Genomic DNA, 16000 nt, shown 5'->3' on the forward strand with positions numbered 1-16000 from the left:
GACAGGTGCTGGAATTTTTCTCTTTCCTATAGGGATAATGTTTGTGTTATTTTGTAATGTCATTTACTTAATAATAGACTCACAAATGGATGAAAAGTCAGTTGAAGAAACAATAATTGCTCATTCTATTCTTTAATAGCAGTGAAAGCACACATTATCATTGAATACAATCAGCAGCACCTGACTTATTTCAAATAAGTTCCTGCTTGTCAGTCCCAGCCTCACTCTTTCTGAGAATTTCACAGGAAACTTTGTAGAGATGCTATCACAGCTCATTACAGCATAGCACAAAATTGACTGTACCAAAGTTCCACCAAGAGCTCTGAATTTAACTGCATAAATTTTAAATATAATAATGATAATAATTGTAAGGATGATAACGATGATGATGATGATAATAATAATAATAATAATAATAGTAATAATAATAATGATAATGTACTTATTGTTACTAAGCAATAATTATGAATAATAGAATTTCCATGTCTTAAGGGTCATGTTCAGACCTTGCTTCCTGGATTCTTTCTGTGTCTTAACAGTTGGACCACATTTCAACACTAAACATTAATATATTGAGAAATTCCCATGTATGTGATGTAAAGGAAATATGTGATAGCAGGCTGAGAAAAGAAGAGTTTATCATCCTGATTATTGAGAATCTCATTAGTCACTAATGCTAAACACTAATGAACTGTGAGTATTGATTTGTCAAAACAAGCTTAAAAAAACTGTAGCCCCCTCTTGATTTATCATTACTTGTTACAGTTTTCCCATATGGTAACAGCACTAATACGAGTCAGGACACAGGACAAGTATGAACACACATTATGGGTGTTATGTGATAACTGTATGCTGGGAGACAGGGTGTCCCAAAAGCTTCCTAGTGTGTTATAGAAAACGTCCCCTAACAATATGTTTGTGATTTTATCTAATTCTCCAAGAAAAAAATAAAATTCTGGGACCGACCCGAATTCTTAGTTCACATGTTATGAATCTACTCCTGACCTTCCCAGGCTGAGTCAAAGATCTTCTAGCTCCCATTTCCAGTGATAAAACATTCCTGTCAAAGTCTTTGCTACACATATTAAATTTATGGCTACATCAAGAGAAGAGCAGTAATTATCCCAATTATCCCAAGTATCTATAATTGTTAGACATTATTGGGGGGGGGGGTGGTGGGTGGGGAATAATCTTCTTTTGAAACTGCTTGAGGACTAAGAATATTAGAACAATTTCTAGGAGTGGTATGTTTACAAGAAGACACAGAATGAAGGAGTTGTGTTCGTTGCATAGATCATTTATAACGTGTATTGATTTCATCTTCATCACGTAAGCACGTATATGAAGATATATACAAAAAGAAGAAAATACAACCCAACATGTAGAAAACAAGCGTAGACAACTTACTGTAATTTCATGAGTATAAGGCGCACCCTTTTGACTAAAATTTTGGTCTGAACCTGGGAGTGCGCCTTATACCCTGGAGTGCCTTATATATGGACAAAGTTGGGAAATTTGCCAACCCAGAAGTGCGAGCCCCCAGCAGCCCTGAGTCAAGCCCGCCCAGCCCCGTGTGGGGCCAGGGCCGCTTCCCCCCTGCCTGGCTTCGCACGGGGCTGGTGCCGCTCCCTGCCATGGCCCCACTCGGGGCCGAGCCAGTAAACCCCACGATCGCGTGATTCCATTAGTAATTTGTTACTTTGTTGCGCACAGATCCTCACTGCAAAAGAAAAGTATGCCTTATATATGGACAAAGTTTGGAAATTTGCCAACACCCAGAAGTGTGCCTTATACTCCGGTGTGCCTTATACTCATGAAATTACTGTAATTTTAGTTTTCTGATTTGGCCAAGTGCTCTTTTTTGACATATAGCAAGCCATTTATGACTGTTGTGCTTCAGAAGGCACATGACTAGCTTCAGTGACTGCATATGAAAGCTCCTGCCATTAGGAAACAGGAGAGGGAATTAGCAGCAACTAAATCCACTGAAGTCAATAACAGAACAACATAATCACCACATAATTTCTACAACTGTTGGAACAGTGCTCCGCTGTATGTGGCATTGCAAAGAGAATCAGGTACTGTGAAGGGAACCACTATAAACATCATAAATAAATGAGACACTGCTATAAAATACAAAACTTATTTCTTAATAGAAAAAAATCTCACAGGCTCATTACATGGAGAATATTCTCTATGCAGTGAGAACTTAGTACTAAGCTTAGAAACCTACAAATATCCTGTCATATCATTTTGGGAATTAAATACTTCAGGAATTAAAATCTATACACAACTATTTGCAAAAATTTGTACATACAATCAGTTACTTGCTCAGTTGCTCCAAAAGAACATGACACATACTACATCTGTACAGTGACATGAACTTAGTAAAAGTTTACTTTTCACATGAAGGTATCTGAATTGTTTGCAAATATTATCCCTAGCATAACAAACTCATTGGCAACTAAGTAAGAAAACAAAGAAGTGTTTTAATGGCATTCGGGTGACACATTAAATCTTTAAAACCTCTTTTTTTCTCATAAACAAATTTAATAATTGGTCTAGACTGTAACATCATGAGAGCATAAATCTTGAGTTCTACAAAGTTAAACTTTGTAGACTTCTGGACTCACACAGTTTCACAGTTCAAAAAACATTTATATTGTGTGTTTGTTCTGTACCTATTATATGTTTCAAGAAAACTAAGTATTAAAAAAGGGACTACTAACCTAAAAAGGAAAGTAAAGCACTCAGAACTATGATGACTATGGAATGGAGGTCTCCAGGCATTTTGCCAATCATAACCTAAATTCAATCTATTTGACTTGCTTTGTTGCATGTCTGTGCAAGATGGAAATGTGATAGTGTTTTTCCCTGTTTGTCAGCACACTGTTCACAAACAAGAGAAAGATAATTGATTACTGAGGCAAGGAAATACCAAGTAATGGGAATGTCAGAGGAACCATGCCTGACCAGCAGTTATAATAAACCCATATATATTTATATCTAATAAAACCAACTCAAGAGCTGTGTTAACAGGAAGGCATGCTCCCATTCTACAATCCCCTGGAATTTCCTCTCATAAGTGCTTAGACTATTCCTGCTCTGATCAGTGCAATTTTAATAGGATGCAATGGCACAGACAAGATTCAGAACAGTTTTATTCAGGTACATCATGTAAAATGCTTTTGGCACTATTATTTTCCAGGTACTGTCTGTGAAAAAAACAGTGAAAAAATGTTCAAACCACTTGGTCTATTAAGTTGAGTGATGGAGTAGTATAGACAAGCTTTTATAATGAAGGAAACTTTGGTTCTTAGATCAGAATTTTGAATAACTTTTCATTTGTATTTTTATTTAATAAAACAAATTTCCAATATTTTATCTGAGATATACTGAAAAAATATTTACACTCAAAGATCTAAAGATGAATTCAAATTCCAAACAAATAATACAATGTAGACTGAAAGAAAAGGAAAAGTAAAAGCAGAAAAAACCCACATCTGCAAATTCAGCTTTGAAACTAGAAACAACTACCCTTAGGGAGGGTAGATAACAAATGTTATTAATTTGAAAAACAGTCATCCAAATTCTGTGTTGTTTTTCTACCTTAGTTTCATCCAGCTTTTGTCTTTGTCTGCCTAGTTAGGCACTTGGTACAATCGTAAAAATAAAAGTTGATTTTGCAGGATGTATTATTTGATGGGAAGAAAAAAGATATCTCAAGCATACATGTAAAAATATAAATTAGGAAAATATGCAATTTACTAAGGGGAAAAGTGCAATATGCAATAAATATACAACTTACTTGTTAGAAGGTATATTTAGGGGGCAAGCACACAACTGACAGTCTTCAGCTGTCCCTTTAGTCGCATCACCATAGAAGCCAGGCAGGCACCTATCGCAATATGAACCAGCTGTGTTGTGTTTGCAGTCCTAAACAGAAGATGTAAAGTACAAACTGACAATTAGACAACTCGCTTATGGAAAAAGGTCTTAATGTCCTTATTTTCTGCTGCTTGTAGTGTACAGGTTAGCTGTCACAATCAGTGCTTCCTATGTTCTTGTGGATAACTTTTTTCCATGTAAAGCAAAAAGAATATTAAAAAAAACTTTGAATTTACACTACTCAACAGCTGTACCATATATAGGGTGCTATCCAACAGTTTGTGATCATCTACATGACTGCATAATAGGAGACAAATTAAGCTGAGCATATGAAACATGCAGTATAAAAATGGCAGTACTACATTTGCATTTTTGTATATAGCTTTTGGCTGATCTCAAATTAAACAATCTTTTAGTAGAATGGAAATAGGTCCTGTGAGAAAAAGCTTCTCATGATGACTTTTAAGAACCAAGCTTTAAAGAGCAATTACCCTTTCTATTTTTCTTCCCTCTCACCATATAGGATTTAGAAATTCTACGTAATTTCACAGAAACAATAATAGATTCAGAAAATTATTTTTCTGGCTTAATCTGTTTCCTTTCTTCACCCATGTTACTAATGCACCACACTATTCCTTTCACTGCTATTTCCCACAAGATACCCAAGTGTACCCCTTTCACAAAGCAGAAACAGAGAAAGCAGTAGGAATGGTTTTGGATGTTAAATGGCAAATCAATGTCATTGGTATGGACTGAAAAAAGGATTGAAAAAGCATATGTCAACTCCAAAGGGCCAAAATGAAAGCCATGAGAGAGATTTTTGTTAATGGGGTATATTCTGCTGTCTCTAAGACTATGGACCAGATCAAATCTAGAATGTTTCATCCAAGCTGCGGCTTAAGAACTCTGGAGGTTTGTTTTTATTTATTTATTTATTTAAAGTGTGGGCACTTTCAAACTTAAGATTTAATTTAAAATTGTTTTTTAAGAACAGTTTAAAATTGTTTTATCATTTTAGCAAGTCACGCATATGGTACTGATTGCTATTTAACAGCCTTACTGTCTGGAATACATAATTTACCCTCAATAAGGAAACAGACACTATTCTAAGGAACACTGATTCCTTCTTCACAGTTTTCCAGGACTGCAATGATTTGTGCAAAGCTTTTTTGCACTGTGCTCTGCACCTGGGCAGCTGAAAAAGGACAATATCCTTCTTAGCCATGACTGCATTGGTGTCAAAAGCATTTTCTTCCAGAAATACTGTTTGTTGTTTTAAAGGGATGCCTTCTTATTGCTAGTGCATACAATCAGCATATATTTGAAAAGAAAGCCCCAATCACAATACTACATTTTAACACAATTTATAGATTGCGAGCTAATACCAAATTATTGAAACAGTTAATAATTTTAAATTATGGCTTTAAAATAACCAGCAGGGTTAAAATTAACTTCCATAAGTTAACTAATCTATTTGATTGGTATTTCAAGTGTCGACATTAAAAAAGACTCTATCAGCCATACCAAAAAAAGTAGCCAGGAACAATATGCTTTTAAAAGAAGATGTGACAAAAATAATTTAAGTCTTTCAAAAGAAAAATCCTCTGCAATTCAACTTTTTAAAGACATCATGTCAAATTATTTGTACTTTTTCTGAAAAATAATGGATTCTCTTTTTGTGATAAGTTTAGCTTTAAATATCCTCAGACATATCTTAATGTTTTTGAAGAATATGAACAGTTTATATGTCAAGGATGTTATTAAAGTGAGAGAAGGTAATACACTAAAGTTTCACATCTCTTGCTGAGCGGTATTCGCAGGTTCTGCTTTTTAAAGCAAAACACCTGAAACCTTCCATTTTGTAGGAAAGTATTTCTTGTTACAAAGACCTGACCACCTTCACTTTGATGAATTATTTTCTGGCACTTTAATATCAGTAATTTCCATGTACTGTATCTACTCCTACTCAATCCGGACCTCTGTGTTTAACTCCTCACAGTCACAAAATGATAGAATATCCACAGCTCGTAGGATCAGAGTCTAACTCCTGTCCCTGTGCAGGACTCCCCAGGAGTCACACCATGTGCTTGAGAGCATTGTCCAAACACCTCTTGAGCTCTGTCAAGGGTGCTGTGACCTCTTCCCTGGGGAGCTGTTCCAGTGCCCAACCACCCTCTGGGTGAAGAACCTTCTCTTAATATCCAACCTCAACCTCTCCTGACACAACTCCAAGCCATTCATTCAAGTCCTGCCACTGTTCACTGCAGAGCAGAGATCAGTGCCTGCTCCTCCTGACAATGAAGTTTTAACTGCAGTGAGATCTCCCCTCTGTCTCCTTCAGGCTGAGTAGTGATCTCAGTGATCTCAGGTGCTCCTCATGCAGCTTCCCCTCATGGCCCTTCACCATCTTTTTAGTCCTCCACCAGACACTTTCTAATAGTTTAATGTCCTTGTTATATTGTGGCACCCCAAACTACGCATAATATTCAAGGTGAGGCTGCCCCAGCTCAGAGCAGAGCAGGACAATCCCCTCCCTTGCCCAGCTGGAAATGCTGTGCCTGATGCCCCCCAGGACAGGGTTGGCCCTCCTGGCTGCCAGGGCACTGCTGACTCTTGTTCAACTTGCCATGGACCAGGACCCCCAAGTCCCTTTCCATGGCACTGCTCTCCAGCCTCTCAATCCCCAGTCTGTACATATTTCCATAGTTGTCCCATCCCAGATGCACAATCTGGCACTTTCTTTTGTCAAGCTTCATTTGGTTGGTGAGCCCATCTCACTAATTTGTCTGTGTCTCTCTGCAGGTCCTCTCTGCCCTCAGGGGAATCAACAGCTTCACCCAAATCAGTAACATTGGCAAACTTACACAGTACCCTTTTGCGTTCTGCATCCAAGTCATTAAAGAAGATGTTGAAGAGCCCAGGGCCAAGGATGGAGTCCTGTGGAACCCCACCAGTGACAGGACATCAGTTTGATGTCACCCCATTCACTACAACCCTCTGTGCCTGACCCATGAGTCAGCTGCTCACCCATCTCATGAGGTGTTTATCCAGCTGTGTGTTGGACATTTAGTCCACAAGGATCCTGTGAGAGACAGTACTGAAATCCAGAAAGATTGCATCAACTGGCTGCCCTTGGTCACCTAGGTGGGTTACCTTGTCATAAAACGATATTAAACTTGATAAGCTGGATTCTCCCCTCATGAAGCCATTCTGGCTGTGACTGATTACTGCACCATCCTTCGGGTGTTTTCAATACCTCCCAGAAAAATCTTCTCCATGATTTTACATATACTGAAATGAGATTGACAGGCCTACGGTTCCCATGACATCCTTTCCAACCTTTTTGAAAATTCAAATGTTAGCCCACTTTCTCTAAACTACAATCTTTCCATATTTCCAAGGCTGTTCAAAAATCATTGAGAGAGGCCTCAGTATGACATCAGCCAGCTCTTGGAATATTCTTGTATGAATCCTATCAGGTCCCACAGACTTATATGGAACCAGCAGATGCCACACTAGTTCAGAGTATGCTGAGAGTTTATCATGCTCACAGTCATGGTCCTTCAGCTCAAGGCACTGGGACCCCTTTAGCCCATCATCAGTGTTGGAGACAAAGCCAAAGAAAGAATTAAACATCTCTGCCTTGCCTTTGTCCCAGTTTGTGAGGGGACCATCTTCATCCTGCAGTGGGCTGATATTATTTCTGCACTACCTCTTGCTGTTAACTTATTTTAAAAATCCTCTTATTATTGCCTCTCATATTTGTCTCCAGCTTCAACTCCGGTTAAGCTTTGACCACACCAGTTTTCCCTGCAGCAAGCAACATTTCTGTATTCCTCCCACATCACCTGATCTTACTCCCACTGCATGTACCTTCATTTTTTGCCTTATCTCCCAAAGAAGATCGTTGTCCAGCCAAACTAGCCTTCTGCCTGCTTGACTTCTGACATTTTGGAATTGCCTGTCCCTGTGCCCTTAGGAGGCAGTGCTTAAAAAGCGACTAATACTGATGGTCCCCAGCATGTTCAAAAGCAATGAATCAATATTTAAACTTAAAAACAAACAAAAAAGAGAACCCCACATATATAGGACCAAAATATGAACATACCATATTATGTATGTTAGTTTATATCTGAGAAATAATGATCCTGTGTATCCTATACCTTTCCCCTTGAGCTAATTTGGACCTCACAGGACAAAAAAAAAGGATTATGTAGTATGCAGATGTGACCTGATCTGCCTGTTCTCTTCAGCAATACATTAAACTTCTTGCTAATCTGCCACATTTACAGATCAGTACTTTAAGTACTGAAGTAGACAAGTCCTTCTAAAAATATTATCAACACTCATGAAAGATTTGTTCTTTCTTGATATCAATTGGCTGAATCTCAGTTTGAAACTTGCCAAATGTACAGCAATGGTTTTGAACATCATCTGGTTTGAGCAATGTCTAATTATACTGAGATTATTTCCTTAAAGTGTGTTTAAGCCTCTGATGTCTTAATTTCACGTTCATAGGAAAACTATACTGGTTTTTTTTTCATGTCATGAGACTGGGTATGAAATAGATCGTGATTAACTTCTCTAACTTGCTCAGTACATTATAGCTGCTTTCTTTTTATTCCCATGGAAATAGAGGTCATTCCAACACATTGATCTAGTGGTTTGGTAAAATCCATCTTTTTTTTCACAGATCCGTAGACTTTGTGGCCAGGAACAATTTTATGTCCAAATACTTATGTTTTCAATTATGTCTCACACTATTTTGAATGCATTAATTTTCTGTACCTCTTTTACCTCTAAACATCTTTAAACTTCAGTTAGACAATCTCTGTGTAATTAAAACTGCGGGATTTATTTTTGTCCAAAATTTTTTGTATGACTCAGACCTTGGTCCCTACAAGCGTGCTGGCTGATGTCCTGGAGAGTGTTTTCCACCATTTCCTATTGAGACAGCCCTAATTTTTTGTAGGAAACCAAATGAACTTCTTTATGCCCAATATCAGAGAACCATAAATTCACACTGAGAACCACTTCTGCATATGCAGCTGAGTGTATAAGAACATGGAAAAAACATTTAGAATAGAATGCTTGTGATGAAAATAAAACCTTATACAGGGATTATGACAGAGTCCAAGATAGCACATTTGGCATACTGTTGCCCTTTCTCAGGATACCTGTCACAGAGACAACCAGGGAAGCTGTTAAAGCCAGCTAAAGAAAGTAAGCTTGGGCACCTATTTTAGTATATTCCCAACCGTCTAGACCAGACAATGGTATTCTGCCTTTGGAAGCATGAATAAGCTCTGCTAGAATTTTCAAACCACCATAATGTCAAGATGACACAGACATTTCCCGTTCCTGGTGTATCAATATAAATGTAATCAGGATGTTGCAGAGGCTTTACATATCTTCAGTTGAACAAGAGCCTGTACTGCATTCAGGCTAGGATATGTAATTTTGTTATGGTGTATATGAAGATGAGTAAAGACATTTTGTCGCTCTGGTGATGAACACTGTCTAAAGCACACATCCATCAGCACTGACCTGCCTCATCCTAAATGCTATATGGTGCTTAGACACAGAGGACTACAATACGAAATGGATGCCACTGGTAACTGCCCACTTAGGGCAATTTGAGCATATAATTGGGGAGAAAGATCTACTTTCTTTGGGTTTACTAACAGGAACATAGTATCCTGCAATGAATGAAACACCTCGAAACGTGCTTGCTTTTCACAAAGTTTAGGTTTAACCAACCTCCTAAATCTACTGTAAATGTGTACATGTAATAGCACAAAAGAGTATTTCTGAATGTTCCAAATTGCCCTATGTACCAAAGCAGTTATGTATATCAGAATGGTAACGAGAACAAGGTATCGTGCAGCCCTCTTTGGCTGCTGTGGGGATCAAAGGGCTTTACAGGTTACTGCAAGATATATGTTAAAACGAGCTTTTTATACAGGCCTGTGTCAAAGTAGATGATTTGAGCTTTTATCATGAGTCAAAAACAGATTTCAGCTTCTTTTCAACTACATTTCAAAGCTAAGGAAGAGCAAAAAGAAGTATCATATCAGTAAATTAGATGCCTAAATTGTCTGTTGTATTACTGAAAAAACACCATGAATAATAATAAGGAGGCCAAAAGGCTGTGTAAACCTCAATAGAAAGAATGCCTTTGATGTGAAACATTTCTCTTTTTCAGCATTCAGACTTCTCTCCCTTTCACTTCAAAAGGCTTATGATCCAAATTGAATAGCAGCATTTAATAGCCTGCATGGATACTAACCAATCTGACTTATAGTGCTTTCAAAGTTGTAAAAAAATCCAGAACTGATTTTAAGCTCCCTGTGCATCTCTTCTCTATAGCCAGATCTAGTATAAGCTACAGAAGACATAAAATACAGAGTGCTTGATAAAGTGTATAGATGAAAGTGCATCTTCAGCTGGTTATTTTCCACTTCCTTGTCAGTTCCATGTTATTTCACACCAGCACCCTTGAAACATCAGAAGGGGGAGCTCCACTGCCTGAGTCAACCGTTTACATCAGCCAAAAAGCACAAAAAAAAATATACAGCCTTTGTGGCCTTCTCTTATCCAGGCTGGTGCTACAGACAAAAATAAAGAGAGAAGCTGCGCAGAGGCTAAAACTTGAAGACACAAAAGCCAATAACCTCAGAACTTACATCTGGCTATGTACCCCTAAGCAAAATAGTCAACAGTTGTGGCATACCTTAAACAAGATTCTTCCTTCCTTTTCTCTCCTGTTAATTGATTTTATCCCACAGGGATATTATAAACATTGTAGCTGGAGAATACGGTCATTAATGCAAGAAAACTTTTGTCAGGGAACACAAATCCATATTATCCTAGCGATAAACATTTTCACTGAGTATTAAGTGAAAAATTCAAAACACGACTGTCACGTCAAATGTGTTTTTCATTCTAGGTACTTCTTTGAGGCTTACAGTATAATTAAATTGAGAATAATTTTAAACTTCTATTCATGAAAAAGCAATTTGAAAAATCCACTGATCCACGCATTAAGGATATCTTGTTTTGCACTGCATTGCAATTAAGCATCTTCTATGAGCAAAACAGGAAGAACAGTGATAATTCTAAGTGCCAAATTATATTGGAAAAAGTCTGAATTTTCATTTTGGCATTTTCCCAGCAGGTTTTTCTTAAGGAAATAAAAGGGAACATTTAGAAACATGCACATTACAGAGTCTGCTCAAAATTCTGCAGGGAAATGAGAGTATATCCCACTAAATTGGCACTGGCTTAAATTGTGCTTCTGCAAGACTAATGAAATTAGACATGTTGTTTCAAGCATCATGCCATGTCAGACAATATAAAACTAAAAATGCCCTTGAGTCAATCAGAAAAGTATATTCAGCATAATTCACCCATTCCAAAAGGCTACTGAACAGGCGGGAAACAGTGGTGTGCTGGTAGGATTACTGGGGATAATATCATAGATTTTATTGCTGAATTAGTAGGTAACTACACAAAATCTCTGTAGTCTACAAGAAAAAAAATCTGATTTGCTAAGATCATATGGTTTTATTATTTTTCTCAATTACTCTTCATTAAGTGTTCCTTCAAGGTTTACAACGAATTTAGAAGGAAGACATTAACAATATCTTCTCATCCATCTAGAACAAAATTCACAATGTTAGCTGCTACATACTATAAATTGAATATACTACAGGAGACAAATGGGAGGGGAAGGTAAATCTTGCACAAAAAAGCAATCATACATTTCCTACTTTCTGCATGCCATACCTTAAAACCATTGTATTTTAAAAACATAGAACCTATGTGATAAATCAAATCTCTTCTTAACTGTTAAAGATTTAATATTTTGCTATGAGGGCATCCTTAACCCAAACCTGTTACTTGTTGGCATTTTTCTTCTTGATTATTTCAGGTCTCAGAGGTCACTAATTCAATTGCACAGGCATACTGGACTGATGTTGGCCATGCCCATTGTTTCCTGTAGGGACACTTACCAGGCATGCTCCTGTGATGTCATCACACACATCTGCATGACCAAAGCATGTACATGGTGCACAAACTCCACCAAAGATTGTGCCATTCACACGCCTGTGTCGAGGCCAGCATGACTGCAAAAAAGTTACATAAAAAGTTAAACTCTCGTTTGAACAGAGGAAGCAATGGATTTTTAAAAATTTCTTGGATTTGATGCTTGTACACACAACAAACATGAACATTGCCAAATGAATAAAAATACCAACATTTCTCTAGAAAATTCTTCTTTCTGGTGCTGTGGCTTTGCACTGACCTTAGCCTTAACTGCAGGTGTGCGATTAGAGGAAGCTTTGACTTGATCATTCTTCTGAAATGGTAAAATAAAGCAGAGAAATGAAGAATTGAAATATGACAGCATGAAAGCAAGAGGTACAGACTGAAAAACAGCCAGAAGCTGAAATACTGAAGAAGAGAGAAGGATGAAAAAGTCCTCAAAACAACAAAAATGTTATCTGAGAAATTCCAGCACAAAGAGAAATTAAAATACCATTTAGTCTTGCTAGGACTCCAGCAAAAGACTACACTGAAATAAAACACAGGCTGAAAATAAGGCTATCCTTTTATTTACAAATTGCCCTCCTTAAAGATAGTAATTTTAATTTTCTTTTTTAAATGTAAAATTCAAATAAATATTAAATACATGGCCAGTTGTTTTGTAGGAAAGGTGACACCATACAACTGTGATTCATCAGTGAAAATTCAGCTACTCTATTTGCTCATAACAAGAAGCCAAGCAGCAGTCTTCCTTACTGTATATCTCACAAAGGGCTATAGTTTTTGCAAACTATCCTACAATAAGACTGCTCACATGAGCCAATAATTTTGCATAAGGTAAAAATTACATGACAGATTTATGACCTTTAAAACATCTGGATAATGCAAAGAGAAAGTTTTGCACTGACATAACACTAAAAGTATAATTTAACCAAGAAAATCTATTCCCCTTCACATACACTCTCCAAAAATGTAACAAACAGAATCTTCTTTATAAAAATAAGCATGTCCCTTTTTGTCTTACTCTTGAAAACATGAAAGTAATCTGAAGATTAATTGAAATGATTCTTTAAAAACAATCCAAAACCTTAGATATTATCCTTATTTTTCCTTCTTTACATTCTTCATTACACATTCCTAAAAAAATCCCTGTAAAAATAAAAAAATCTAGAGTTATAAAATCCAAAATCTAAAAACAGTTTAAAAGAAATTGCTGTATTTTTCTTTCTGTGGCATGAGATACAAGTGGTTTCTGCACAGATCTATAAATCTTTTCCCTCTTTTGGTGACTGAAAACAATCTCTTGTGCACAGATACGCATGATATTGCTCAGGACAAGACTCCAAAAGTCACTAAGAGCTGATACATGAAATATTAATAGCAGTGCTCAGAACAGAACAAAAAGATTAGAGACTGAGATCTTAAGAAAAGAAATCATGTAACATTCAACAGCTGGGAAAGTTCTCGACCATCACAGAGATGCAAGTTAAACACAACTCCTCCTGGAGCAGAAGTAAAAGGGCACAGAGAATGGAAACAAATCTGAGGGAGAAGAGTAATTAGATGTGAAGATGTTGACAAAAGCAAGAAAATTCATAACTGGAGCAAAGTAATTATCACAAAGGGGTCCAACACGTAGCAGAAATTTCAAATTTTATCTGCTTCACCCATGTTTGGAATTCTGTGTTTCTACGCTTACAGAAATGTACGTATTTTATTTGGTCTTGTAAAAAATAAATTCCAAATTTACAGAATAAAAAATCTTCAAAGAGACAGCATAATTTAAATGCGATTGTTGTCTTTGGAAGAACATGTCAAAACATTCATAGCATGAAAATAAGAAAATAATAGTTGTTTTTAGTGTGGCAGCATCTATGCCAGGTACCACATCATCACTATGCTATACAATAAATTAAATAATGAAGTGAAAATGGAACTGAAAAACTGCACAAAATCAATAAAAATGACACTCTGCTTGGTTGAAACTGGCAGAAATAAAATGTTGAACAAGGCTGAAAGTATACAGAAGAAGATACAAAAATGGTAACTGGGGAAAAAAAAGGACATTTTCAACTTCTCTTTCCATACTTTCTTAACTACTGTCTGTCTGGAAGTCTTAAACTTCACCTTTTTCTATGCCCACTAGCATGCATAGAAACTTTAAATTTGCAGCTATATGTATTTTCTCTTGTGGAATATGACCTTAGGTATGTATCAAATTTCAGGGACTGTTTAAGATTGAAGAGAAGGTTTAGCACTGAAGGACATAATGTTGGACAGACAATTTCAACAACACCAAGACAGGAATTCCACCAAAGCTCTTCAGCTTCTATAACAAAAGTAGATACTGAAATATCTGCAATCAGGGATTTTCCAATTACTCTTGTGGACATCATGCTTAAATCTGCACTGGGAGATTAAATGAACAAGTGATAAAAAGTGTGAAACACAGCATACTGCATCTAGCATTTTTCTTAAAATAATTGAACAGACAAATTATTTCTCAGCCAAGGTAAGAACTATTCTTCTACAGTTATTTTTCCATCTGTACCACTTTGGAAGTGATAGGAATATCCATTAATTCCTTCAGGCCTTCTTTCTACATTAGTTCATCTAGCCCCAGCAACAACCAACCACACTTGGCATGAGACTAGACTCCAAACCCTAAATATCACATATAAGCATGAAAATTTTTAAAGAAAAAGAGAGTTGACAAGCAAATGCCTAGAGTGCCTGTGTAAATGGCATACTGTTTGTAGTTTTGTGAAGCAGAGCATCTTTGTGTTTGAAACTATTTCCTTAAAGGCAAAGCTTTTGAAAAATGTTTTTTGGCTTCTATTTACCCCAAGCAATGCCCATGTGATGTAGTTAATCACACACATACTTGTATGAACACATTCTGTGGGAACTAATGAATTTGTTAGGGAAGTGGGTATTTTTCTGAGCACGTGCCTACATTATTATCTGTTAATATGAGCAAAATAAAGTGACACAGAGAACACAATTCTCAACAACTCCAAGGCAAATGGCAAAGCCCTGGGAAAACAAAAGAAGAAACTCAATCCCATTAACTCAAATAAATCAATCCATCTTTGTCATGCAGAAGTCAGAAAACTGCCATTTTCCTTCTAATTGTGTTCATCCATTTGTATTATCAATTGGCTAAAGAGTACAAATACTGTTCCCACTTCCTTTTTACGAACCAAAATGTCTTTTCACAAGTTGGAAATCATCACAGGGGTGTAAAATTTCAGATTTTGAATATTATCAGATATAATGAACCATCACCTGGGAATAAAGATACCTAGTCAAGCCATGGCAAATTCCTAACAAGAAGGGACTGCTCTATTCTCTACCAACACAGGTCTACTGTCTGCTTCCAGCTATCACCATATTAGCAACATTGAACTAGACTGCATCATGATACTCACCTCACAGGAGGTACCATCATAGCCTGGAGGGCACTCACACAACTCCACTGCAGATGCTACCCTTCTCCCCCTTGAAGTGTGGTCAGCAGCTTCCATAATAACATTTCTTAATCTGGATGTAACAAATTAAACAGGCAGAACAACAAATCAGATGGATATGTGCAGCTGAACACAACCAACACTTTATACTGATATAGAGTGGCTTGTTTCTGTTCCCCAGCTTAAAAAGAAGAAGGTTTTCATATTCATCTATCTCTTCCTAAACTATATGTCTGTAGGCTTGTTACTATTTTTGTTCATCATGTGAGAGAGACTATGGTCAGATACTCACTGATAAAAATAGATTTAAAAAGTCTTGCAGCACTGTACCAGGAGATAGAAGGCTATTCCTGGCCTGCAAGCCACATGTGCCAACTTGCATTGCAGCTGCATATAGAGCAAATCTGACACTAAGCAGAGTCTTCAAAATTTATGAACCACTCGCCCAACTTTCTAAAATATTACATTACTAAGTTTTGGATATAAGGTATTTTTACTCTGGAGGTTTGACCTCTGGAAAAGATGTCAGCCCTGTCTAGAAGGATTGAGGATCTAAGTACTACATATATGAAAGAAAAATGTATGTACATGAA

The 16000-nt window shown here is 36.9% G+C and overlaps 1 protein-coding gene across 1 annotated transcript in view; it reads right to left on the reverse strand.

Annotated features, from left to right (window-relative positions):
* Nucleotides 1-16000, reverse strand: part of LAMA2 (laminin subunit alpha 2) — a 290666-nt gene that overhangs the window by 139965 nt on the left and 134701 nt on the right. The window contains exons 15-17 of the mRNA XM_033055719.1: nt 15369-15480; nt 11904-12017; nt 3809-3936 (exon numbers count right to left, since the gene is read on the reverse strand). Of these exons, the coding sequence (XP_032911610.1) occupies nt 3809-3936; nt 11904-12017; nt 15369-15480 (354 nt within the window). The remainder of the gene's footprint in view (nt 1-3808; nt 3937-11903; nt 12018-15368; nt 15481-16000) is intronic.

Source organism: Catharus ustulatus, chromosome 3 (assembly GCF_009819885.2).
Source record: "Catharus ustulatus isolate bCatUst1 chromosome 3, bCatUst1.pri.v2, whole genome shotgun sequence".
Taxonomy (NCBI): domain Eukaryota; kingdom Metazoa; phylum Chordata; class Aves; order Passeriformes; family Turdidae; genus Catharus; species Catharus ustulatus.